At 38.3% G+C, this 26,043-nt stretch overlaps 1 protein-coding gene and 1 pseudogene across 1 annotated transcript in view; one reads left to right on the top strand and one right to left on the bottom strand.

Annotated features, from left to right (window-relative positions):
- The window catches only part of CDC40 (cell division cycle 40), a 50,183-nt gene that overhangs the window by 5,364 nt on the left and 18,776 nt on the right, over positions 1-26,043 (bottom strand). The window contains exons 4-12 of the mRNA XM_032858305.1: positions 17,334-17,417; positions 15,336-15,475; positions 13,189-13,285; positions 11,730-11,869; positions 10,812-10,886; positions 8,249-8,294; positions 5,964-6,065; positions 4,847-4,962; positions 4,483-4,616 (exon numbers count right to left, since the gene is read on the bottom strand). Of these exons, the coding sequence (XP_032714196.1) occupies positions 4,483-4,616; positions 4,847-4,962; positions 5,964-6,065; positions 8,249-8,294; positions 10,812-10,886; positions 11,730-11,869; positions 13,189-13,285; positions 15,336-15,475; positions 17,334-17,417 (934 nt within the window). The remainder of the gene's footprint in view (positions 1-4,482; positions 4,617-4,846; positions 4,963-5,963; positions 6,066-8,248; positions 8,295-10,811; positions 10,887-11,729; positions 11,870-13,188; positions 13,286-15,335; positions 15,476-17,333; positions 17,418-26,043) is intronic.
- Positions 19,839-22,591, top strand: LOC116868018 (annotated as a pseudogene).

Genomic DNA, 26,043 nt, shown 5'->3' with positions numbered 1-26,043 from the left:
TTGTCTAATAATCTTAATAATCTAGCATTGTTCATGAAAACCAAGTTTCCCTTAGTTTGTCTTCTTGTATCATTGTGCTACTCTTAGCAGGCATAGGGTGTGAAAGTTTGGCAAACATCATCCATCTGAATCCTAGTAATAAGAATTTTCCTACCGTTGGGGTCAGTTTTCACTTTGAGGTGGTTGGGGCCTCCCTTTTTGCAAGCTGCCAGTAACACTAGTAATTGCCTTCAGGGACGGGTGTATGTGGTAAAGGTCAGCTCTAGGGATCCTGAGGTAATTTTGCTTCCTATCTGGCTTTGTAGCAAGACTGATGCTCACGTTTCCTTCTGACTCACTAAACTGGATGCAAGTTACCTTCTCTCCCCACCAGACCCTTCATCATCTAACTAACCAGCCATATGATTAAGAATGCAAGACCTGCATGTTTTATGTAAGCCTCATGGTATGCACAAAGTAAAAACCTATTGATACACAAAAGAGAAACAGAAGGAAATCAAAGCATACTACCATAGAAAAATCATCAAATCACAAAGGAAGAGAAGAAGAAAGAAAGGAACAAAGGAACTATAAACAACCAGAAAACAATGAACAAAATGGCACTAGTAAAAGTCCAGACCTCTCAACAATTACCTCAAACATAAATGGACTAAATTTACAAAAGACTCAAGTTAGTTGAATTGAAAAAAAAAAAAAAAAAAAAAAAAAAAAAAAGACCCAACTATATACTGTGTATAAGAGACTCACTTCAGTTTGAAGGACTGATAGTGAAAGGATGGAAAACATATCCCATGAAAGTGGAAACTAAAAGCCGGGGTAGTTGCTATGCTTGTATCAAACAAAATAGACTTTAAGCCAAAAACTACAATAAGAGACAAAGAAGGCCATCAATTCATTAAGAAGATACAACAAATACAAGTATTTATGCACCCAACATCAGAGCACCTAAACACATAAAGCAAATGTTAACAGATCTGAAGGGAGAAATAGATAGCCAGCAATACAATAATAGCAGGGGACATCCATATTCCATTGTCAACAACAGACAGGGCATCCAGACAGAAAATCAATAAGGAAACATTGCACTTAAATGACACATTAAACCAGATGGTCCTAACTGATGTATACAGAACATTCCACCAAACAGAGCAGAATACATTCTCAAGTGTGCATGAAATATTCTCCAGGATAGATGATATATGATGCCACAAGACTATCTTTAATATAGTTAAGACTGAAATCATATCAAGCATCTTTTCTGACCACAAAGGTATGAAACTGGAGATCAATTACAAGACAACTGGAAAATGTACAAGTATGTGGAGATTAACAACACGCTACTAAACAAAACATGGGTCAAAGATGAAAACAAAAGGGAAATCAAAACCTATCTTGACACAAATGAAAACAGAAACACAACATACCAAAACTTATGGGATGCAGCAAAAGCCAGTGGGAAGTTTATACTGATAAATACTTACATTAAAGAAGAATCTCAAATAAACAACTTTACACTTCAAAGAGCCAGGAAAAGAAGAACAATCTAAGACCCCAGTTAGCAGAAAGAAAAAAAATACAAATGTCAGAGAGAAAACACATGAAATAGGGACTAGAGATAATAGAAAAGATCAATGAAACTAAGAGATGGTTTTCTGAAAAAGAAAATTAATAAACATTTAGCTAAACTAAGAAAACAAGAAAAAACTCATATAAAAAGAGAAATGAAAGAGACATTATGACTGATAACAGTGAAGCACTAATGGTCATAAGAAACTACTATGAACAATTATATACCAACAAATTAGAAAACCTAGAAGAAATGAATAAATTCCTAGAAACATGCAACTTACTAAGACAGACTCATAAAGATATAGAAAATCTGAACAGACCAATGATAACTAAGGAGATTGAAACAGTAATCAAAAGCAACAAAAAATGCCCAGGACCAGATGGCTTCACTGGTGATGTACAGTAAACATTTAAAGAAGAATTAATAGTAATCCTTCTCAAACTCCCCCCCCCAAAAAAAAAAAAAACCAGAAGAGGAGGGAACACTTCCAAACTCATTTTATAAGGCCAGTATTACCCTGATGCCAAAGCCAGACAAAGACACTACAAGAAAACTATAGGCCAACATCCCTAATGAATATAGGTGCAAAAATACTCAGTACAATTTTAGGAAACTGAATTCCACAGTACATTAGAGGAAACATATACCATGATCAAGTGGGATTTATCCCTGGGATGCAAGGAGGTTCAATATATACATCAATGAAATACAAAAGGGAATGATAAAAAAAAATCATACAATAATCTCAAAAAATGGACAACATTCAATATCTTTTCATGATAAAAAGTCTCAATAAACTGGGTATAGGGGGAACATAGCCACGTGTGACAAGTCCACAGCTAACATCATACTTAAATGTAAACGGCTGAAAGCTTTTACTCAGGATCAGGAAGGATGTCTGCTCTAACCACTTTTAGTCAACGTAGTACTGAGTGTCCTAGCCAGAGCAATCAGGCCAGAAAAAAAAGACATCCAAATAACAAAGAAGTAAAACTGTCTCTGTTTGCGAATGACATAGTGTTATATATAGAAAACCCTAATGATTTCACACACACACACACACACACACACACACACACACACACACAAACTGTTAGAACCAATAAATGATTCAGTGAAGTTGCAGAATACAAACTCAGTATTAAAAAATCAGTTGCAAGGAGAAGAGTAAATGAAGCAAGATGGGATTGGGAGGGAGATAAACCATAAGTGACTCTTAATCTCACAAAACAAACTGAGGGTTGCTGGGGGGAGGGGGGTTGGGAGAGTGGGGGTGGGGTTATGGACATTGGGGAGGGTATGTGCTATGGTGAGTGCTGTGAAGTGTGTAAACCTGGCGATTCACAGACCTGTACCCCTCGGGAAAAAAATATATGTTTATAAAAAATAAAATTAAAAAAAAAATCAGTTGCATTTCTAGACACTAACAATGAACTCTTGGAAAGAGAAATTAAGAAAACAATCCCATTTGTAATAGCCTCAAAAAACAAGAAAATACTTGGGAATAAATTTAACCAACGTGAAAGATCTGTACTTTTTTTTTGCTGGACATATTTTGCTGACCAATGTTCTAATTTCGAAAGCACATGCAAGTGTTCTTAGAGCCCTGTAACTGCTACTTCATTTAAATATTTACCAATTTCGTTTAAACCACTCCACGTTTTAAAATGGAGCGGAAATATCATCTGAAGATAGAAACATCTGAAAGTTTAAGTATAATCAAACTGTGTATAAACAAAACAAGTACACGGATATGTTTATGCTTCAGGCTATGGTGCAAGTAATGTAAGGCGGCTCATATAAAACTTTAGGTCCGTATGGGATTTTTGGCATGTAACATCATTTCTGAAGTAAAAAAAATCTTAGTTATGAAACAGTCTCAAATCTTGGACTTTTAAGGATGACATTAAAACTGTAGATAGAGTACACAGCTGGCTCTCCATGAGTGGGGGCAGTTTGAAGAGGTTTACTGGTGGTGAGCATGGGATAAACTGTGGTTCAATCACATGAAACCTTCAATTACCCAAATTTCCCTGACGAGGGTTAGGGACCTGCTGAGTTCCCCAGAGAGACTCAGTTTCAGAAGCAAACTCCTGGCTTCCCACTTCTTAAAGCAGAGCATCTTCCAGGGTGTGAAGTCACACTTTTTAGGCCCTGCAAGGCTATAACCACGGCTGAGCTGTGTTTCATAACGGACTATAAAAACGAGCTGGGCGCCATCCAAACATTCCTTTGAACAAAAAGACTCTTACATATTTCTTCATAAATAAATGAAAAAACAAGATCTATGATACTTAGTGAAACCAGTTTTAGTATTTCTTTAGGAAAGTTTTTCTTTCTCTCTCAAGGAAAGCAAAACTAACTAACATATTCTACAAATAAAACATTCGATTTTTACCATTATGTGTTACGAATGGCAGGACACAATGGGGCCATTTTCAGTACTGAATAATCATAATGTAGACATTTAAAAACTTAAGAGATTTTTAAGTATTCTTTCTTTTTTTGGGTTGACTCTGAGGTCAGGGTCTAATGTTTAATTCCAATGGTGAATAACAGAGTCTATACATTTGTGGGCCCTACATCTCATCAGTCATTTTGCAAAGACAAAGTACCTAATAAACAACGAAAGGCAACACAATATATAAACATTTCACCAATGCAAGAAAAAATGGCTCAAAATATATAACCTTTAGATAGACTGCCCAAAGACTATGAAATGTAGCGTGTCTAAAGTTTTATTTCCATATTCTGGGTACTTAAATGTTTAAAACAGTTTGGCTGGCAAGCCAGATATCATAGTTGTGGAAATATTCACATAGTTGCCTATTATCAGGCTTTTCTTTGGCTACAGATTTTTAAATTGCTTGATATAATTATATAAATCAGATACTCTACTGACAAAAACTCACCATTCCCAAACTCTTAGGCTCTTATCATCAGATGTGCTCACAAATCTCCTGTTCTCGTCAACAAAAACAATGGTGTTGACGGCCCCCAAGTGCCGGTCATACTCCTGAACAATTTCCCCACTTCGAATGTCCCACTGTGGATCAAACAAGAGAAAAGGTAAAGACAGAAGTGGAGCAGATGTGAAAATAAAGATCAGAACTTTGGAAAGTGAAGAAAAAAATCTCTAACATAATGACTGTTTTCTACTAAAAATAGACCATTAGCAGCAAGCACTAAACAAGTTAACATTCCTTATTCCATCCCCTTAATACAACATAAACTATAGGAATCTTACTAAAAAAATACTGTAAAAAAAAGATTTACCTGCACAATCTTTTTATCAGACATACCAGCTACAAAGAGATTTTGCTTATCTTCATCGGGATTAAATTTAACACAATAGGGCACTTTTCGGTTTGTAAATCTTGATATACACTGTCCTAAAACCAAAGACTCAAGTTAAAGTAGGGAAGAGAAATTTGACCACTTCAAAGACCGCCTGAGGATTAAAATCTAGAAATCATTTGCTTAATACATTTTGGAGAAGGCAGACTGCTTGTTCCTTACTATAAACGCTAATGTTCCTTTTCACAGATTCCTTATGATTAAAAATATTTTTTTCAAAAGTAAATCTGGATCATTGACTGCAGAAGAGAGAAAGTGATTACGATGTGGAGCCGGAGTTGAGAACTACTGTGGGGTAAGTGTAGGGGCTCTGGCATCAGAGAGACAATGGTTTAAATCAGTTCAGCCACTTATGAGCTATGTGGCTCTGGAAAAGCTCCCCCTTTAAGCCTCAATTTCTTCATCTATAATAATAATAGTAATTATAGGGCTATTTTAAGAATTGGATGTGATGCTGGATACAAGTGCCTAGCACAATGCCTGGTAAACAGTAAGTGTTCGATAAAAGCTATTATCTTGATCCTTAGAGCTTGGTAAATGAAAGATGGTTCTCTAATTATGCAAAATTATAGTAGCCACAATGTACTAAAATAATTAACGTCTGTGAATACATTAAACCACCTGACCCGTGGGTCTGTAGACAGACTTACTTTGTAATCAACAGAGGCAATTAAATTAATTCTGTTCGTCAGAAATTTATTGTGCTTCTATGTGCAATGCAGTGTCCTTGGTGGTGGAGGGGAACAAGAAGATAATTAACTCATCTACGGAAGATTTCAAATTTGCTTTGCCTATCAGGATGTTCGCTTTGTAAGTTGCATTTGATGGAAACAAAGGTTCAGAGTAAAAGAGCTACTTATGTAGCTGAGTTTGAACTCTACGAACATTTTATGGTATTAGCTGACAGTCGATGATACGAGAATGAGCAGCTACAGAGGCACCGTTTTGCCACAGAAGACCGCTCAACGTTCTATGGTTTATACGTGCTAATTTGTAAAATGAATGCGTATTGGCATTAGTGTAAGTGAGCTCTTACCTGTCTCCGTGTCCCAGAGCTTAAGGTACCTGTCGTAAGCTGCGCTGAGGAACTGCGTCCCTGCGGTATTAAAGCAGATATCCCTAACGGCTTTGCTGTGGCCTAAGGCAGGGACAACAGAAATGGAGGTGAGGGGAAGGATTTTCTCTTAAAACAGAAACACCGCGAGAGAAATAGCATTTGCAAGCCACCCTGTGAGTCAGAATCTCCGGAATCCTATCCTGACTTACTGACGCAGAATATGGTAGGAGTGGGCTTGGGAACATAAGCGGTTTTTTATTTCTCCTTCAGAAAGCTCCCTAGGTGTTTCTGATGCCTAACATTTAGGTAAGAGCCAAGAGAAAAGATCTAACATTTAGAGTTTGTCAGAGAAATCTTTTAATATGCAGTATACATAATTGATGACTAAGCAGCCAAGAATTTAAGGAAACATAACCAATTATTGCCAACAAAAGAGGAGGGCCAAGTGACATTTGGGAGGTTTGTTCTCCAGACTATTCACTAAGTGAAACAAAGCGACCCAATCCTAAATTTCATGGAATCATAGCTCTTCTCCAATACCTGCGGATTTCTGTGATCAAGTTACCAAGTTTCAGAGAAGTGACTTCAGAACCTCAAGAGACTAAGCCTTTTGGAATCTAACATGAATGTCTATCTTGTTTTAAGATATCATCCTGACAATAAATTACCTTAAAGGTGCTTTGCTTGGAAACCAGTCTGCCAGACCAAGCCACTCTTTTGAAAGTTACAGGGACGAATAAAATGTGGCTAAATCAAAGCAGAAAGTTCTGTTTTTTACCACCCCTCATGACCAAGACTGACAGAATATGGGTCGCATGAATCGTCAGCCACACACAGCAGCCCTGGACCGCCATCACCAGTGAATTCTAATTGGGCTACGTGCGACAGTAATTAGGCATTCTTTTCTACAGCAAGAGTCCCTTCTTCCAAAACCAGTCATTTCATTTTCCACTGAAAAACTATCTGCTGGTTAGATAGTTTCTCCATCTGTCCACTATGGAGACCAAGTCCATTATGCGTACAAGATGGAGACCAAGCCCACTATACGTACAAGATGGAGGCCAAGCCCACTATATGTACAAGATGGAGATCAAGTCCACTATATGTACAAGATGGACACTAAGTCCACCATATGTACAAGAGGCATTTTGTTCCCATCTGCTCCTGAGAGTCTCCCTGTAGGATGCTCTGGCACCTTGGGCAGTATTCATTTGTTCAGCGAGGCCCCAAAATTCTAACAAGGCATGCAGAATGGACTCCCACTTAAATCTAAAAACAGAGCCACTACAAGTCACACAAAAATTCAGTAATGTACAGTTACATTTGGAAACGTAACCAGCCTTCACATGAAATCTCACAAAGACAGTAAACTATCCTCTATCCAAAAGGCTAGTTGGCCACAAAGCTGTTCTCTTTTTGGCCTTGTTTTCTCCTTCAAGGAGTTCGCTCAGTCTTATTCTTTTGTGTGCTTTAGCTGCTGATTCCTAACCTCTTTTCGAAGCTCAACACCCGGCTAACTGCTCACTGGACATGTGCATCTCCATACTCCAAAGGCAGTTCAGGTTTAACAAGTGATACATCGTCACTGTCTTATGTCCCCTCTCATGGCCAATGGCACCCCCTGTTCAGTCAGCCAGCTGGAAGTCACCCTAGATTTCTGCTTCACTCTTATTACTCACATCCAGTGACTAAGTCCTGCTGATTTTAACTCTTGATTGTTCTTTTCCTCTCCATCAGCTCCTTTAGGCCAGGCTCTCATGGTCTCTAATCCAGGCCAATGACATAACCCTGTCATTTGTCTCCCTGCCTGCAGACCTGCCCTACCAGAACATCTTCATACTACCACTGTGATCTCTGTAAACTTCAGATTGGACCGAGTCAATTTCCTCAAGAGCAGTTTAATGGCAGGCTTTCCAAGGCCCTCTGCATAAATTCTCCACTCCTCACTGATGGCACCAAAGGTCTGTCATGCTCTGCCCCCGGTTATACTGCTGTTTCCTCTTGGCACCTCTCACCGTGTCCCCTCCTTGGCAATTCTGCATTATACCCGGCTGTCCCAAAGAGCACGCTTTCTCAGACCACTTTTGCTTCTGCTCTTCTCTCTTTTTTTGTCTATGTGCCTTCGTGGGAGGACTTCCTCTTCAAGACTCAGTTCGAGTCCTTGAAGACTTCCCTTCATTAGCAGTGTAGTAACATTATGGTCAATGATGGAGTTTAAAAAGTTTTTCCAAACAGATTATAGACAGAAAGGAAAGGAGTATTACCAATAAATGTTCGCAGACAGCGTCTGTCTCCATAAACCTCCCAGAGCTGGGGAAAAAAGCACACAGAAATATTAAATTGAATACAAGACTTCCATAGAATGACAAGTTTCAATCAAGAGCAACAACCATTTGCCAGCTATGTGTGTGCGTATCTGCGGGTACTGGGGATTTAACCAAAGGCATCATACATCAACGAACATGATGCTTGGTGCTGTTAGTCTGTGTTGTACCATTTGGACTAAACACACACACACACACACACACACACACACACGCACACCCCCCTGAGATCTGACAAAGTTACAGCAAAATATCAAGAGCACTTAGGTGGAGCTGATACAAGTGATCCTCCCTTTCTTCTTATTCTTTTCTGTATTTGACATATTTTCCATGATGAAAAGTTTCTACTTATGTAATATGAGCTACTTCCAGAAGAACTAAATGTTATTAAAACTGCCATGTTTATAACATTTTGGTACTGAAGATTTTTTTTGAACTTTCTAAAGTAACAAAATATTATAAAAGCTATATGAAAATGATCTAAAGTATAATGGGCTAATAATTCTCATCATACCTAAAGTGAATTAGTATATACAATAGCTTCAAAACTCCCTTTAGGGGCGCCTGGGTGGCTCAGTGGTTAAAGCCTCTGCCTTCGGCTCAGGTCATGATCTCAGGGTCCCGGGCTCTCTGCTCAGCAGAGAGCCTGCCTCCTCCTCCTCTCTCTCTCTGCCTACTTGTGATCTGTCTGTCAAAAAAAAAAAAAAAAAAAAAACTTAAAAAAAAAAAGGAAAAAAAATTATTAAAAAAAAAAAACCTCCCTTTATTCTTTCTTCTTTTTTTAAAGATTTTATTTATTTATTTGTCAGGGAGAAAGAGTACAAGCAGGGTGAGCGGCAGGCAGAGAAAGAAGCAGGCTCCCTGCTGAGCAAGGAGCCCCTTGCAGGACTCCATCCCAGGACCTGAGCTGAAGGCAGATGCTTAACCAGCTGAGCCAATCAGGCACTCCTAAAACTACCTTTATTCTTGCATGCCTCCAATCTAATCCTCAATAATGTTACAAGTGTTCTAAAAGAAACAGCACTCTGGCCACCCTGTGCCAGTAGGATGAAGTCTCAATCCCCACAGCATAGAAGGCAAGGACCTCCAGCACCTGATCCTTTGCTGATGCCTGTCGCCATTCTGTATCTCTCAAATTCGAGACTCCAGCAGCCACAAACTCATAGTGTTCAGCAGAGGCCATGTCTATCTACTACTACTACCTATGCTCCCCTCACCCCCACCACTTTTTATTTAGTTACCTTTCTGCTGAAGGACGTTTTCCTCTTAGAAACCAGAACTTTCCACCTAACTCTATAACCATCATTTACATCATAATGAAATGATCACCCTGAGGGCAGGGACAGGGCCTTGATAAGTTTTCAGTCTCAGCCCCTTGCAAGTAATGGATACCTAGTAAATGTTTATGCATATGAACAAAATTGAACACTAGGCTTTTTTAATTGGTCAGAAGACCTTCATCTCAACAAACATAGCTTGTATTAAGTCAAAGTTAAAGGAAACAAAGGGGGCCCCTGGGTGGCTAGTTAAAGCCTCTGTCTTCAGCTCAGGTCATGATCCCAGGGTCCTGGGATAGAGCCCAGCATCAGGCTCCCTGCTCCTCTCCTCTCTCTCTGCCTGCCTCTCTGCCTACTTGTGATCTCTGTCTGTCAAATAAATAAAGAAAATCTTAAAAAAAAAAAAAAAAAAAAAAGGTTTTCACTCCAAACAGTTGGCCTTTGATTTTAAGCTACTGAGTAGAGACAAATGCCTAAATGATTGCTCTCATCAAGAAAAGCTACTTTCATATATTGTTAATATCCATGAATTGTTTACAAAGAGTAAAATTTTAATGATTCAACTTTCCAAGCCTCAAGAGTATTACAGAGTTGATATTTCTTGACCATCATAACAAACTAGACACAGAAGACACAGAAAAAGAACTATTCTTTCAGATTTACGATTTTTTAAAAAGGCTTTCCCCATGTTCAAGCTGACATGTTGTGGCAAGTGAATTTTTCCCCACATACTCTATAGCAGAAATCTAACTTAAGGTGGAGCCTCCCGAGACGAAAAAAACTGAAAGAAGCTAGGAGCATTTCTGCTACTTGGTATCTACTTGCATTTATAAGAAAAAGTGTGAATTACATTATCTATTTTCTAAAATGGGATTTCTAATGCATGTTCTCTCTAGCTCAAACGGTTCTGAGGAAAAAATGAACTCAGTTACATATCCAAAACCTCTAAAAAATGCATTACTAGTGGTTAAATATTTGTGTATCTAAAACCAAAGTGACTGATTACATTCTAATCAGTTATCTAAGCTTACAAAAGAGCCTAGCCAATTGGACCACAGAGCCACACATGTTTGGAAGGAATTCATAAATGGCTGTATTCACGGGGCCTAAGAGAAAATAATTAGGCTCTAATTGCCTATCAAACACAAATTTCTTTATAATTAACCAAACAGACTTCACCAAAGCACTAGCTCTGCAGCATTCCTACTCGGTTACTGAAAACTCACCTTGATTTTACAGTCCATGGAACAAGACAGCAATAAATGGCCAGATAGAGGAAATAATCTGACAGCACTGACGCCCTATAAAAAGGTATTATAGTAATCAATCAACTGAAATGAAACATAAGGAAAGGACAGTGTATTTTTAGGCAATCTAATTTACTTTTTTCTTCATTCCAAAAATCATGCTCCAGAATAAGCTTTGTTAGTATTCCAAGAACAGCCTTTTTGACACTAAACTTTTGAAGATATGTTCTTTAACCACATCCTCTCCAACACTTGTTGTTTACTGTTTTGTTAATTTTGGCTGTTCTAACTGGTGTAAGGTGCTATCTCAATGTGGTTTTGATTTGAATCTCCCTGATGGCTAATGATGATGAACATTTTTTCATGTGTCTGTTAGCCACTTGTATGTCTTCTTTGGAGAAGTATCTGTTCTTGTCTTCTGCCATTTTTTGACATCAGCTTTTCTGTAATTTTAGAATTGGTGGTGGGTTTTATTTGTTTATTACTACTGACTTTCTCAACAAGGGAATTCTTAAGTCAATCAAGTTGGTAATGCTCTCTCTCCTCTTCCTTCTTTCACTCAGTTCCTTTGCTCTTTGCTAAAAGCTGGGAATTATCAGTTGGAATACTGCAGATGACAAGGAATATCAACATCAGAAGTTTCAAGTATCTTGCCTCTGCCTTAGTCTCAATATGATCATAGTTTATAAACCAGAAACCATCTAATCTTCTCTTAAGCACGGTAATCCCAAGAGCTAAGGCAAAATTACTGACGTTTTGGTGCTACTACCGACCCATTATTCACTGACATTGTACCCTAGAAAAAGCAGAATGTGGCAGGAATTTCTAGGGAAAGGCTTGGGCTACCAGAACACTGAATTATGAATCATGGCCAATCCCTATGACAAACCTGCTTACCTTTGTATGTCCAGACCACACATGAATTTGCTTTTTGGGAAGGTAACACTTCTCAGGTGGCACAGTCGACCGAAGATTAACACCAACATCCTGAGGTATGTGAAGATAGGATCTACCTTGGTAGTCATACATTTCTTTAACTGAACAAGACAAAGGAAAGCAGTGAACAAATACAAGCTATGGTCAAAAAACCTGTATCCTTAAATGGTAACAATTTACTCACAGGACTATTGTTCCTTATTAAGGTTTAGGTAACAACACTCTGATGAAGTTAAGCTAAGAGTCAGCTAAAATTGAGCTGTTTGAAATCCGTGCTATTATTTACAATTAGAGGTAGTATTTTGGAATTTCTAAATACCCAGAGACTATCAGTCCTTTAAATAAGATGTGTAATTCTTTTACTTAGTTACACATTTTAATGATATTTAAAGAAGATTTCACCGCAGCATAATTATATCGAGGGAAGAAGAGAAAATGCTTGGGCCTTGTGAGTCACTGGCAAAGACCCAGAAGCAAAACAGGATAGAAAAGAAGTTAAAACAAAAATATCAATTATCCTTGACTTCCTCTTTTGTGCCCTTCCAGGTTCCTTTTCCATTCTCTTTTCCACTTTCAACACAAAGTTTGCAGTGAAGTCACTAGTGGGATTTAAATTGCATAGTGTGCATAAAGCATTTAGTAACCTGCCTGCCACACAGTAAGTTCTGAGTAGCTGTTGGCTGTTATTTTGATCATGGCTGCAAGCAATTTAGTATTAAATTGCGTCCTTGGAGAGAAAACTGGAGTTTGAGAAACCAAATATGGTCATCAAACCTAAATATTTGATATTTGTGATCTAACATTAGAATAATCAATACAATGGTACTAAATTATTCTTTACAGTTTGATAATCACTACATAATTTTCCAAATATAACTGGTTATGAATGAACCAGGAACATTCTAGAATATTTATAAATCCTTTTGGAGTACATTTCCTGAATATGTATTTTCTTCCACATATCAAAATTAGTCTGAGAATCTTAATCTCCAGTCTATTCACATGAAAAATAAAGTCTTTCTTTTAAAGTATAACTTAGTTATGAATGATGTAGATATCTGGAGAATATTTGATTTGGGTTAAAAACAAAAGGGTGAAGTGGCTGAGGGAAGAATCTGTTCTTAGGAAAGAACAGATTATGGGCAATTCAGATTTCTTCTTTATCTACTATTTTTAAAAAATTCACTAGCACTTCAAAGAATCATCCGTGGCGATCATTAATCAAGTTATTTTCTCTCCTTTATTAGAATATGAAGAGTCTGCTGTAATTTCTTTGAGATGCAAATTGTCAAATATAATTATTCTTAATATAGTGAAGTACAGCAGCTGATTAGTAAGGGCAGCTGATACATATGGACAGAGAACAGCCGAATATATGAAAGTTTATCATGAAAATGAAGAGGCATAAAAAATATATTACCATGTAGGATTGTCTTCTCCTCCCCAGGTTTCTCTTCTTCCTGTTTGCCTTTTTTCTGCCTCTTTGCTGTAATTTCATCCAATTCTTTTTGTTCTTCCTAAGGAAATTAAGGAGTGAACTTTGAAATAGATGTTCTAGAACCCCACTGTGCCCAAAGCTGCTTATAAATACTTTATACTGAGCACCAATTTTGCGTGAAACAATAGCTGTTACGTATGTCTCCTGGGATAATAGTCTCAACTCTCTGACTGATTACAAATGACATGAAACACATAATGGGTACTAGTTAATACTTTTAAACTCATTTTATACAAAATCCACATTTCTGGAACACCTAGAAACAAATTTATTGTAGTATGCTAATTATGTAAGCAAAAAAAACAAAGTAGCTAGAAAATCTGGTATTGGGAAGGAAACTCAATTTTTGTACACAATGCTGTTCTCCAGTAAACAGCTTTTACTAAATCATAAGGATTTAAGCAACGACCACAGATTTGTGACACAGCTTTTATGGGAGGAGCAGAGGAAAGAAGGTGGGATAGTAGTAAATCTTTATCTATAATAACAAAGAAGTCAACAGATGATGTCTAATGTAAATAAAAAGCGGCACATGTATATGACTGAGATACATGGATGAAAGATACAGCTAAAATATAAGCTTCACGAGGACAGGATTTTCTTGATCTTGTCCACTGCTATATCCCTAAGACCTAGGTCACTGGCTCATAGAGACAGTAGGATTAGGAGATAGAGAAGGACAGGTAGAGTTCTATGGTTTTACCTTATAAAACTTCATAGTATTATTATTTTTTCAAATATAAATTATTCTTTGTTAAAAATTTTTTTGAAATTTTTTCAGTGTTCCAAGATTCATTGTTTATGCACCGCACCCAGTGCTCCATGCAATACGTACCCTCCTTAATACCCATCACCAGGCTCACTTATTCCCCCACCCCTTTCTTTTCCAAAACCCCCAGTCTGTTTCTCAGAGTCCACAGCCTCTCATGCTTCATCTCCCCCTCCGATTTACTCCAATTCACTTTTCCTTCTCCTTCTCCTAATGTCCTCTATGTTATTCCTTATGCTCTATAGGTAAGTGAAACCATATGATAATTGAATTTCTCTGCTTGACTTATTTCACTCAGCATAATCTCCAGTCCCATCCATGTTGATACAAAAGTTGGGTATTTATCCTTTCTGATGGCTGTATAATACTCCATAGTATATATGGACCACATCTTCTTTATCCATTCATCTGTTGAAGGGCATCTTGGCTCTTTCCAGTTTGGCAATTGTGGACATTACTGCTATGAACACTGGGGTACAGATGGCCCTTTTTTTTTCACTACATCTGTATCTTTGGGGTAAATACCCAGTAGTGCAATTGCAGAGTCATAGGGAAACTCTATTTTTAATTTCTTAAGGAATCTCCACACTTTCTCCAAAGTGGCTGCACCAACTTGCATTCCCACCAACAGTGTAAGAGGGTTCCCCTTTCTCCACATCCTCTCCAACACTTGCTGCTTACTGTTTTGTTAGTTTTGGCTGTTCTAACTGATGTAAGGTGGTATCTCAATGTGGTTTTGATTTGAATCTCCCTGATGGCTAATGATGATGAACATTTTTTCATGTGTCTGTTAGCCACTTGTATGTCTTCTTTGGAGAATTATCTGTTCATGTCTTCTGCCCATTTTTTGACATCAGCTTTTCTGTAATTTTAGAATTGGTGGTGGGTTTTATTTGTTTATTAAAATTTTCATATAAGTTAACAAATAAAACCCACCACCAATTCTAAAACAACAGAAAGGCTGATTCTGTGGTTACTATCGGAGTACGTGGTATCAAGAGCAGCTACCAAGGCAGCTTAATAGCATTATCAATTTTTACTAAATTTAAATTATTAAAAATTGTTCAATGTAGTATTTTAATTAAAAATATGGAAGAAAATAAATCAGAAAAGGATAAATTAAAAATATTCCCAAGAAAAATTAAAAAATCTGACTCTATTTTCTCAGTCAACCACAGCAGAGAAATACTGATGAGTCATCATTTGGTTCTCTAAGGAAATCTCAAATTTATTAATATAGATCTCTTTCACAGACACACAGCATCTACCTGAACTGTCAATGAAAAACATCAGAACTTACTTCTGAGGGTTTGGCTACATCTTTTTCATCCACATATTTTGCCCATGGTCCCAAGAAACCATCAATATTAGATGCATCATTTTCTTTGAACTTTTTCCTCTTCTCTATCTTTTTCTGACCAGTTTCAAACACGGTTAAACCTACATTAAAAAAAAATGGATATTTTCTAAAGAAACAGTAGCATATATATAATTTTTACTTTATGTGGTTAAAGAAAAGTAATTGTTCAAGTGACCAAAGATTCATTAAAGAACACAAAATAAAGTCTGTATGAATCTGCCAGGTATACCAACTCATGCCATACAAAAAGAAACTCAACCTTCTGGGAAGAGAAGCTTTCTACTACTGCAATGTTTTGAAAGTCCTAATATATTTAAAGAAAAGACCTGTTTATATAATCCTACAAGGTACACAATCCTTTTTAATGAATCAAGAACCTATATCAGTGGATTTTACCACTTTCTGAAAGGAATCCAGCAACTTAGTATCACTAAATAATGATAAAACTACTTTTTTGTTGTTGTTGTTTCAAGAGAGAGTGTATATACATGGACAGAGGGAGAGGGTGAGAGAGAATCTTTAACAGGCTCCACGCTCAGCGTGCAACCCAACACAGGGCTTGATCTCACGACCCTGAGATCATGACCTGAGCTGAAATCAAGAGTGGGGTGCTCAACCGACTGAACCACCCAGGTGCCCAGATAAGGCTACTTTTGAAAGCAAGAATAAATTTAAATTTATCATTTAAAAAGTGAATTATGGTAAGGAATTAGTAACTTAAAAATTAACAATATATATATTAAGCAACGTTTCACAAGAATCTGGTATTCTTTTAAGTGATCGAAATCTAAATTGGACCTCTCATACCATAAATCTTAGATTAAAAAGAAAACAGGAAAGAGGATGTTTCTGGTTGAGATTCTGATTTGATCAGTAGGATGCAGCAAGTTGCGTAGTCATTAAATTGGAAAAAGAAAGGTTTATGGGAGTCATAATCACAATTTAACTGTTAACAGAAAATCTAACTACATAAAGATATGGCTTGTAGACGTCTAACTTATTCGAAAAAGCCTGCCTATATTAATTCAAATGAGTTTCCTTTAGGTTGTGAGCTACAACAAAAGCTTGTCAAATTCTATTTTAACAATAATGTAGCTCATACACTGAAGGTTGCTGGATGATACAGGGTCTTCTAAGTAGAAGTATCCTCGTACAAGCAGCATGTTCTTTTCCTTTTTAAGATTTTATTTATTTATTTGACAGAGATCACAAGTAGGCAGAGAGGCAGGCAGAGGGGAGGGGGAAAGCAGGCTCTTTGCTGAGCAGAGAGCCTGATGCAGGACTCGATCCCAGGACCGTGAGATCATGACCTGAGCCGAAGGCAGAGGCTCAACCCACTGAGCTCCCCCCGAGCTGCCCAGCATATTCTTTTTCTAATGAGCATATTTTATGGGTAAGATTCCAATGATGAGCTTTGTAACAAGTCAGCATTTAGAGTATGATACTTTGTCTTATAAGTACAAAATGAATATGAGCACAAACACATATTCTAAAACATATTCAAACTCAGCCTTCAAAGCAACCCTAAGACAATCTCCACAGACAATGTATAATAAAACTTGTTCCGCTCTGTAAAAATGTAGCTTGACATCTGTGCTGAGAAATAAACTGCAAACATTTGTTACACATTAATTATAATTTATTGAATGAGTTCTACAAGGTTGGCACTGTGCCAAGTACTCATAACAACACGAATGATAGGTACCAACACCTTCCCTACATTGCATTCCTCATAAGTAGCAAAAACAAGCTTTAAACTATAATAGTTCTCAACTATATTGCTCTATATTATTTGTCTCAACTTAAAAATAAAATCAATCTAATAAAACACTAGTTTTTCCTACTATCTCAGGTCAATCTGCAAGACAGTAGTTGTAAGTGTGTGTATATATACATTTACTTGATATGAAATATTTCAAATAAATTTGAATAAATTACCTTGATTTTTTTCAGCTTCTTCTACTGAACCAATATATTTAGTAGACACTTGATGGTTATCTAATGAAGGATCTAATGCATAACCTGTAAGGAAAAAGTCCATATTACTCATCCCACTGTTGCCATTTAAAATTCATTTTCTTACATACAGATACACTCATCTCACATTTTCCTTCCCAGATGCTGAAATGGTTCTCAGCATCTGAGGGTGGACCATGAAGGACTTCAGCTGAGTAAGAAGTATCTTCTAGAATGAATCTAGCATGCTGACCTTACATTATTAACAGTCTCTCTGGCCAAGCAAACGTTAGTCAAATTTCTAAGATCTTACAAATATATGTACATCACACATTTGGAAGTTTAGAAACCATTCCTTTTTGCTTTTGGTACTAGATAACAGAGGGCTGTAGCTTATCAAATTATATAAACTATTAAATACTTTTAAAAAGAACAGAGTAAGAAGAATTATATAAAATCTAGCTATTATTTTGAAAATGCTATGCTCTGTAAAGACACCCGTCCCCCTCGATTTTAAAATAATACATTTTGACTTCATAAATCATCATGTATGTTTCCTTGGTAAGAAAATTAAGTAAGAATATCAAGTGGCATGTGAATAACTCCTTCAATAAGTGATGAAAGTATGTAGCTACTATCTATATAAAAGTAGTCTGCAGTGGTGTCTGGGGACTTAATTAAGGAAAAAATCTATATTAACTCAAATCAATTTTTCTTAAGTGGGGGTGCTATAACATGATATATGTTTGGTAAAATTACTTCTAGTAATCAGCATATTTACAAAAGAGACCCAGTCATTAATCAGTTTATGGTCTATGACTCATGTGAATGATCACAAAATACATTAAAGTACTAGCCACTTTTTTAAGGGTACATCCTAATGGATAAAGTTGACACTTTAATTTTCCAGCTAAAGATTAAAGAGAACTTCCTTTGGGGAACAGAAAAAGATTTGTCATCGAACACACTTTCCATATAAGCTAAGGATGTAGGTATTCAACGCACCCTCATGATAGACTAGACTAGAACCTACCACCTGGCTATGAACTGAAATGCATATAGTTTTTTTTAGTATTAAAATATGTTCTTGGCCCGAGGAGAGAGCTTGGTGGCAGAAAAGCAGCTTTGGAGTAAACTCTCTGAAATCACAGATCCAAATCCCATGAGTTACTTTTATCTTTTGTCTCTTTGAGGTACAGAGCAGTCTTCTATAAAGGCCTTTTTAAATGAGATTTTATAAGGCTCATACAAAATTTAGACCAACATATCTGATGTTAAAAATCCCCATCTCAATCTAAGAACTGATCTACAATATAATTCTATCTTCGGAGAGATATATGTCTATACAGATGACACTGTGTTATTTTTGTTTGGAGGGATGGATTGGGAGGCAGAGAGGAAAGGGAGATCCCTGGTACTTCCTGTGATACCTATAGAAGCACCAATCCCCAGCTCATCTGGCCATAGCCTTGTTTCTGAGCACAGGAATTCATGTTCTCTTCCTTCTCCACATCATCTACAGTAAAATAAATCTTTACTGCCAGTATCACCATTACTACTGCTACTGCCTCCCACCTCAGGTAGTTAAGGGACAACAATATTCTCCCTTCACAAATGAGAGAAGTTAAATATTTAGCTATATGCCCTACTAGAAGTCAGCCAGGCACAGAAGAAGATACAATTCTAACACTACAGAATTTTAGTCCAATTAGTTTTCTAATATCCTATGCTTCAAGAACGTGACTATGTCTGCATTTTAGTTCTGAGGTAGTCTCATCTATCTTGCTAAAGTTTATTTTCCTTTTTATATTTTTAATATAGTTAGTATCTACTTTCTTCCTTTATAGTCTTATTTGAAATGGCTCTATTTCTTAAAATTTTTTACTTCAATTCAATTCAATTTTATTTAAATTCAATTCAATTCAAAGTATACCAATAGAGTGTATTATCAGTTTCAGGGGCAGAGTTCAGGAGATTTATCAGTAGCATCTACCACCCAGTGCTCGTTACCTCGTGTGTCCTCCTTAATGCCCATCCCCCAGTTACCCCATCCCCCACCCACCTCCCCATCCCAGCAACTCTCAGTTTGTTTCCTCAAGTTAAGAGTATCCAATAATACCACTTTTATTATTAGATCCGAGAAAAACAATCCGCAAAGAATGGTCACAAATACAGGGAAAAACCTTCAACCTCACTGGAGGTCCAAATGAAACAAATTAAAGAGATTAAATATTATATATTTTTGTTATCACATAAATAAAGGAAAAATGATCAACCAGATCTTGCGTAAAGAGAAAGAGGACTTGCACATGTGGTGGTGGCCGTGTAAGGTGGGAGAATTCTTTTGACAAGATGTAACAAAACCTTCAAAAACATTTATATTCAGTTAACGTGCAGGAAACTGTTACACCACCACTTGGACCATGTTGGCTGGCTCCTGCCACCATTCCAACCCTTGCCTCTGGTGCACAAGAAAGATCCAGAACCATGACTGACTCCAAGTATTTCCCAATCAATAAACATGGAGAAATCTTTGAATTGAAGGCTGAACTCAACAATGAAAAGAAAGAAAAGAGGAAGGAGGCTGTGAAGAAAGTGACTGCTACCGTGGCTGTGGGGAAGGATGTCAGCTCTCTCTTTCCAGATGTAAACTGACAATCTGGAATTAAAGACACTTGGGTATCTCTGTTTGATGAACTATGCCACGAGTCAGCCAGACATGGCCATCATGACTATCAACGGCTTTGTGAAGGACCGTGAAGATCCCAGTCCTCTCATTTGGGCCTTGGCCATCAGGACTGTGGGAGTGCATCCGGGTGGACAAGGTTACGGATGATCTCTGTGAACCCCTCTGCAAATGCTTGATGGAGGAGGAAGCTATCCCTGTGTTTGGAAAACAGCAGCACTCTGTGTGGCAAAGCTCCATGGTATCAATGCCCAAATGGCGGAAGATCATTTTGAGATTCTCTGTGCAATCTCAGAGCAGATTCTAACCCAACTGGCTAATGCTGTAGGAGCATGCTCTGAAATCGAATCTTGCCCAAACAGCAACCTACTTGATCTGAACCAAAGAACATTAATCAGCTGCTGACAGCCCTGAATGAGTGCGCTGGATGGGGTCAAATTTTCATCTTGGACCTCCTGTCTCATTACAACCCTAAAGATGACCGCCAGGCTCAGAGCATCTGTGAGCCTGTAACTCACCGGCAGTTTCGTGCCAACTGAGCAGCGGTGCTTTCAGCAGTAAGAGTCCTAGTGAAGTTTCTAGAGTTGTTACTCAAGGACTGGGACTACTGCAATATGCTGCTGAAGGAGCTGCCCCTGCGCTTGTCACTGTGCTGTCCAGGGAGCCGGAGGTGCAGTATGTTACCCTGAAGAGTATCAGTGTAATTTTCCAGAAAGGCCCCAAATCTTGAAGCAGAAAATCGAAGTCTTCTTTGTGAACTACAGTGATCCCATCTATTCTAAACTAGAGCAGTTGGACATTGTGATTCGTTTGGTGTTCCGAGACAACGCTGCTCAGGTTTTGGCAGAATGAGAGGAATACACCACAGAGGTGGATGCTGGCTTCGCTCGCGAGGTTGTGCAGGCCACTGGCTGGTGAGCCATCAAAGTGGGCTATCCGCAGGGTGCCGTGTGTGCACGCTGTTTGAGCTCCTCCAGACTAGAGGAAATTATGTGATCCAAGAGGTAACTGTTGTTATCAGGGAGAGCTTTCACAAATACTTCATCAAGTAGGAAAGCACCATGCCACTCAGTCTGAGAACTCAGACCGGCTGGATGCACCAGACGCTCGAGGAGCTATGATCTGGACTGGGGGAGAATATGTGGAGAGAACTGACAGTGCTTCGAGTCACTGGAGAGCTTCCTGGAGGGTTTTCCTGGTGAAAGCCCAGGTGTAGCTCACTCTTCTTACTGCCATCGTGAAACTGTTTCTCAAGAAACCATGAGAAACACAGGAGCTGCTATAGTGAGTCTTGAGTTTGGCAACACAGGATTCTGCTAATTCTGACCTTCGAGGCTGGGGCTGGATTTATTGGTACCTTTTCTCAACAGACCCTGTCACAGCCAGAGAAGCAATCTTGTTTGAGAAGCCACTGGTGTCTGAGGAGACAGTCTTAGTAAGATCAACTCTGCTGGAGCTACTAATCTGCCACATGGGTTCTTTGGCCTCCATGTACCATAGCCGCCCAATGCTTTTGTAGAAGGGAGTCATGGAATCCACCACAAACACTTGCCAGTACACCATGGGAGCACTGATGCAGGTGACAGCCCTGCCCACACCACCACTGCCACCAACCTAAAACAGGCTGAGGTTAGCTGCTCCCAAGGTGACCTTCTAGGAGACCTTTTAAACCTTGACCTTGGCCCCCAGTCAATGTGCTACTGGCGTCCTCCATGCAGATGGGAGCAGTGGATCTCTCGGGAGGAGGACTAGATGGTCTGGTGGGACAATCCTTTGTCCCTTCATCAGTGCCTGCAAACTTTGCTCCTTCACCTACTCCTGCTGTGGTCAGCAGTGGTCTGAATGACCTGTCTGAACTCTCCATGGGGATAGGCATGGCACCTGGTGGATGTCTGGCTGCCTGTAGTAAAAACTAAAGGCCTGGAGATCTCTGGAACATTTAGTCACTGCAAATGGCACATCTATATGGAAATGAACTTCACCAACAAAGCTCTCAAGCACATGACAGACTCTGCAGTCCAGTTTAACAAGAATAGCTTTGGGGTCACCCCAAGCACTCCTTTGACCATCCATGCACACTGATGCCAAACCAGAGCATTGATGTCTCCCTGATTCTCAACACCTTGGGCCCAGCCATGAATATGGGACCTATGAATAAACTGCAGATAGCTGTGAAAAGTAATACTGATGTCTTCTCATCCCACTCAATGTACTTTCTGTAGAAGATGGCAAAACGCAGCACCAGGTCTTCCTTGCAATGTGGAAGGATATTCCCGAAGAAAATGAGCTTCAGTTTCAGATTAAGAAATGTCATTTAAATGCTGACACTGTTTCCAACAAATTGCAAAACAACAGTGTTTATAACTATTGCCAAGAGGAATGTGGAAGGGCAGGACATGCTGTACCAATCCCCGAAGCTCACTAATGGCATTTGGATTTTGGCTGAGCTATGCGGACAGCCAGGAAGCCCAAATTATATGCTGTCACTAAGTGTAGAGCTCCTGAAGTCTCTCAGTACATCTATCAGGCCTACGACAGCATTTCTGAAAAATGAACAGACCGGTCTGGTGACCTCTGGCCCCCCTGTGATTGGTACAAACCAAGAACTCTTATCTGAAAATACCAAGACATTGTATTACTGAGTAAAATCTGAATCCCAAAAACACTGAGGCCACCCACCAAGGTAGTGACTAGTCTAACCTGAGCTAACACTAAAGCACAATCTGTTGGATAGTTTTAGCTTTCATTTTTTAAGTCTTTAACTCACTAAATAGTTCAATCTGTGTTTTAGCCCACCACTCCCTAATGGGAGAGGCAAAAACCACTGGCTATTAAAAAAAAACAAAACAGGCCTATTTTTGAAACCAGGTCTAAAGCCAACTTAGTAGTTTTTTCTTTTTTCTTTATTTGACCCACAGAGAGAGTGAGCACAAGCAGGTGGAGTAGCAGACAGGAGAGGGAGAAGCAGGCTTCCCGCTGAGCAAGGAGCCCAATGCCAGGCTCTATACCAGGACCCTGGGATCATAAGCTGAGCCCAAGGCAATCCCTTAACCCACTGAGCCACCCAGGAGCCCCAAACTGAGTAGTTTTAAATGCTTATTCTTAGTATAGGATAATTTAAGAAGGAAAATAGATATCAGATAAACTTAAGCCTTTTCTTTTCTGTTTTGTTTTAAAGTAGTCATAGCTCTCTAAATTATTGCTTAAGTCCTTTCTAAAGTCTAAGAAAACAAGCAAAGTCTTTAAAAGTCTGTTTCACAGTTAACAAAACCAAAAGACAACTGACAGAATGGGAGAAGATATTTGCAAATGACATATCAGATAAAGGGCTAGTGTCCAAAATCTATAAAGAACTTAGCAAACTCAACAACCAAAGAACAAATAATCTAATCAAGAAATGGGCAGGAGATATGAACAGACATTTCTGCAAAGAAGACATCCAGATGGCCAACAGACACATGAAAAAGTGCTCCACATCACTCGGCATCAGGGAAATACAAATCAAAACCACAGTGAGATATCACCTCACACCAGTCAGAATGGCTAAAATTAACAAGTCAGGAAATGACAGATGCTGGCGAGGATGCGGAGAAAGGGGAACCCTCCTACACTGTTGGTGGGAATGCAAGCTGGTGCAACCACTCTGGAAAATAGCATGGAGGTTCCTCAAAATGTTGAAAATAGAACTATCCTATGAACCAGCAATTGCACTGCTGGGTATTTACCCTAAAGATACAAACGTAGTGATCTGAAGGGGCACGTGCACCCGAATGTTTATAGCAGCAATGTCTACAATAGCCAAACTATGGAAAGAACCTAGATGTCCATCAACAGATGAATGGATAAAGAAGATGTAGTATATATACACGATGGAATACTATGCAGCCATTAAAAGAAATGAAATCTTGCCATTTGCGACGATGTGGATGGAACTAGAGGGTATTATGCTTAGCGAAATAAGTCAATCGGAGAAAGACAACTATCATATGATCTCCCTGATATGAGGAAGTGGAGATGCAACATTAAGGGGTAGGAGAATAATAAATGAAACAAGATGGGACTGGGAGGGAGACAAACCATAAGTGACTCTTAATCTTACAAAACAAACTGAGGGTTGCTGGGGGGAGGGGAGTTGGGAGAAAGGGGGGTGGGGTTATGGACATTGGGGAGGGTTTGTGCTATGGTGAGTGCTGTGAAGTTTGTAAACCTGGCGATTCACAGACCTGTACCCCTGGGGATAAAAATATATGTTTATAAAAAATAAATAAATAAATAAATAAATTTAAAAAACGTTGAAGAGAAAAAAAAATAAAAGTTTGTTTCACTATAGACTATAACAAACTCATGATTCAATAAAGTTGATTTTTGTGTGCCGCATATATACTTGATATTTACGTGTGATCCCTCTCCAAGTTACTCTGTACTATAATCATTCTATACTGAAAAATATTTTTATTGGTGTTCTATCATAAGCACTTTCCAGTGTTAATATGTAATCTCAGTTCATCATTTTTAAGCACTATGTCGTGACTGTACCATAATTTACATAATTATTCTTATGTTGGAAAGTTACTTTTTTTCTAATTTTTAGAGAGTAATGTAAACTGACTCACTGTAAAGTAGTTTGAAGTTTTAGTACAGATAGTCTTAGTGATTTATCACAATGTAGTCTTGGAAATTGGTTGTAAAGATTGTCATATTTCATTGATCATATTTCACCATGACAAGGTTATAATTGACAGTGTGCCAAAAGCTAAGACTATGTACCTCTGAAATCACCTAGAAGGGTTGGACACTTCCAGTCCAAAAAATGGTTATCCTGCATTGTACGCATCACAATGCATTATAAAGACCATCTGCTTTTAAAGTAGACTCCCAATCTTGTGTGCATGTTAACTTTCTTAAAGTCTACCACTGATAGGATATAATTATTCTACACAATAAATCTGTAGCCACTCTATTTCCTGATGTCCTTTAGTGAACAAAAGAAAACATTTCAGAGATAAGATCTGAGAATAAATAAAGAATAAAGTCCATCAGTAAATAACACGATAAAAAGAATGTGCCAAAAAAACAAATAATCTGATGAAAAATGGGCAGGAGACATGAACAGACGTCTCTCCAAAGACGACATCCAGATGGCCAACAGACACATGGAGACATGCCTGACATCACTAATCATCAGGGAAATGCAAATCAAAACCACAATGAGTATCACGTCACACCTGTCAGAATGGCTAAAATCAAAAACACAAGAAACAACTGGGGTTGGCAAGGATGCAGAAAAAAAGGAACCCTCATGCACCGCTGGTGGGAATATAAACTGGTGCAGCCCCTATGGAAAACAGTAGGGAGGTTCCTCAAAAAGTTAAAAATAGAATTACCATAGGATCCAGTAATTTTACTACTATTTACCCAAAAGAATATGAAAACACTAATTCAACAAGATATATGTAACCCTATGTTTATTGCAGCATTATTTACAATAGGCAAGTTACGGAAGCTGGCCAAGGTCCAGCTGGCGGATGAATGGATAAAGAAGATGTAATACATATGCACTGGACTATTACTTAGCTATAAAAGACAATGAAATCTTGCTATGTGCAGCAACGTGGATGGATCTAGGGGGTATAAGGTCAAGTGAAATAGGTCAGTCAGAGAGAGACAAACACCGTATGATTTCACTCATATGCAGAATTTAAGAAATAAATGATCAAAGAAAAGAAGAGACAAAGCAAAAAACAGACTCTCAACTAGAGGAAACAAACTGATGGTTACCAGGAGGGAGGGAGGTGGGGAGATGGGAGAGATAGGTGAAGGGGATTAAGAGTACACTTATCATGATGAGCACTGAGTAATGTATAGAACTGTTGAATCACTATACCATATACTGCAAATTAATATAACGTTGCATGTTCACCATACTGGAATTAAAAATAAAAGTAACCTCTTAACACTATCTGGTCATTTACCAACTTCAACAGCAATCTGCATATGATGGGCATT

Source organism: Lontra canadensis, unplaced genomic scaffold (assembly GCF_010015895.1).
Source record: "Lontra canadensis isolate GAN:19392208 unplaced genomic scaffold, GSC_riverotter_1.0 scaffold14, whole genome shotgun sequence".
Taxonomy (NCBI): Eukaryota; Metazoa; Chordata; class Mammalia; order Carnivora; family Mustelidae; genus Lontra; species Lontra canadensis.
This window is presented reverse-complemented; position numbering and strand designations above follow the sequence as displayed.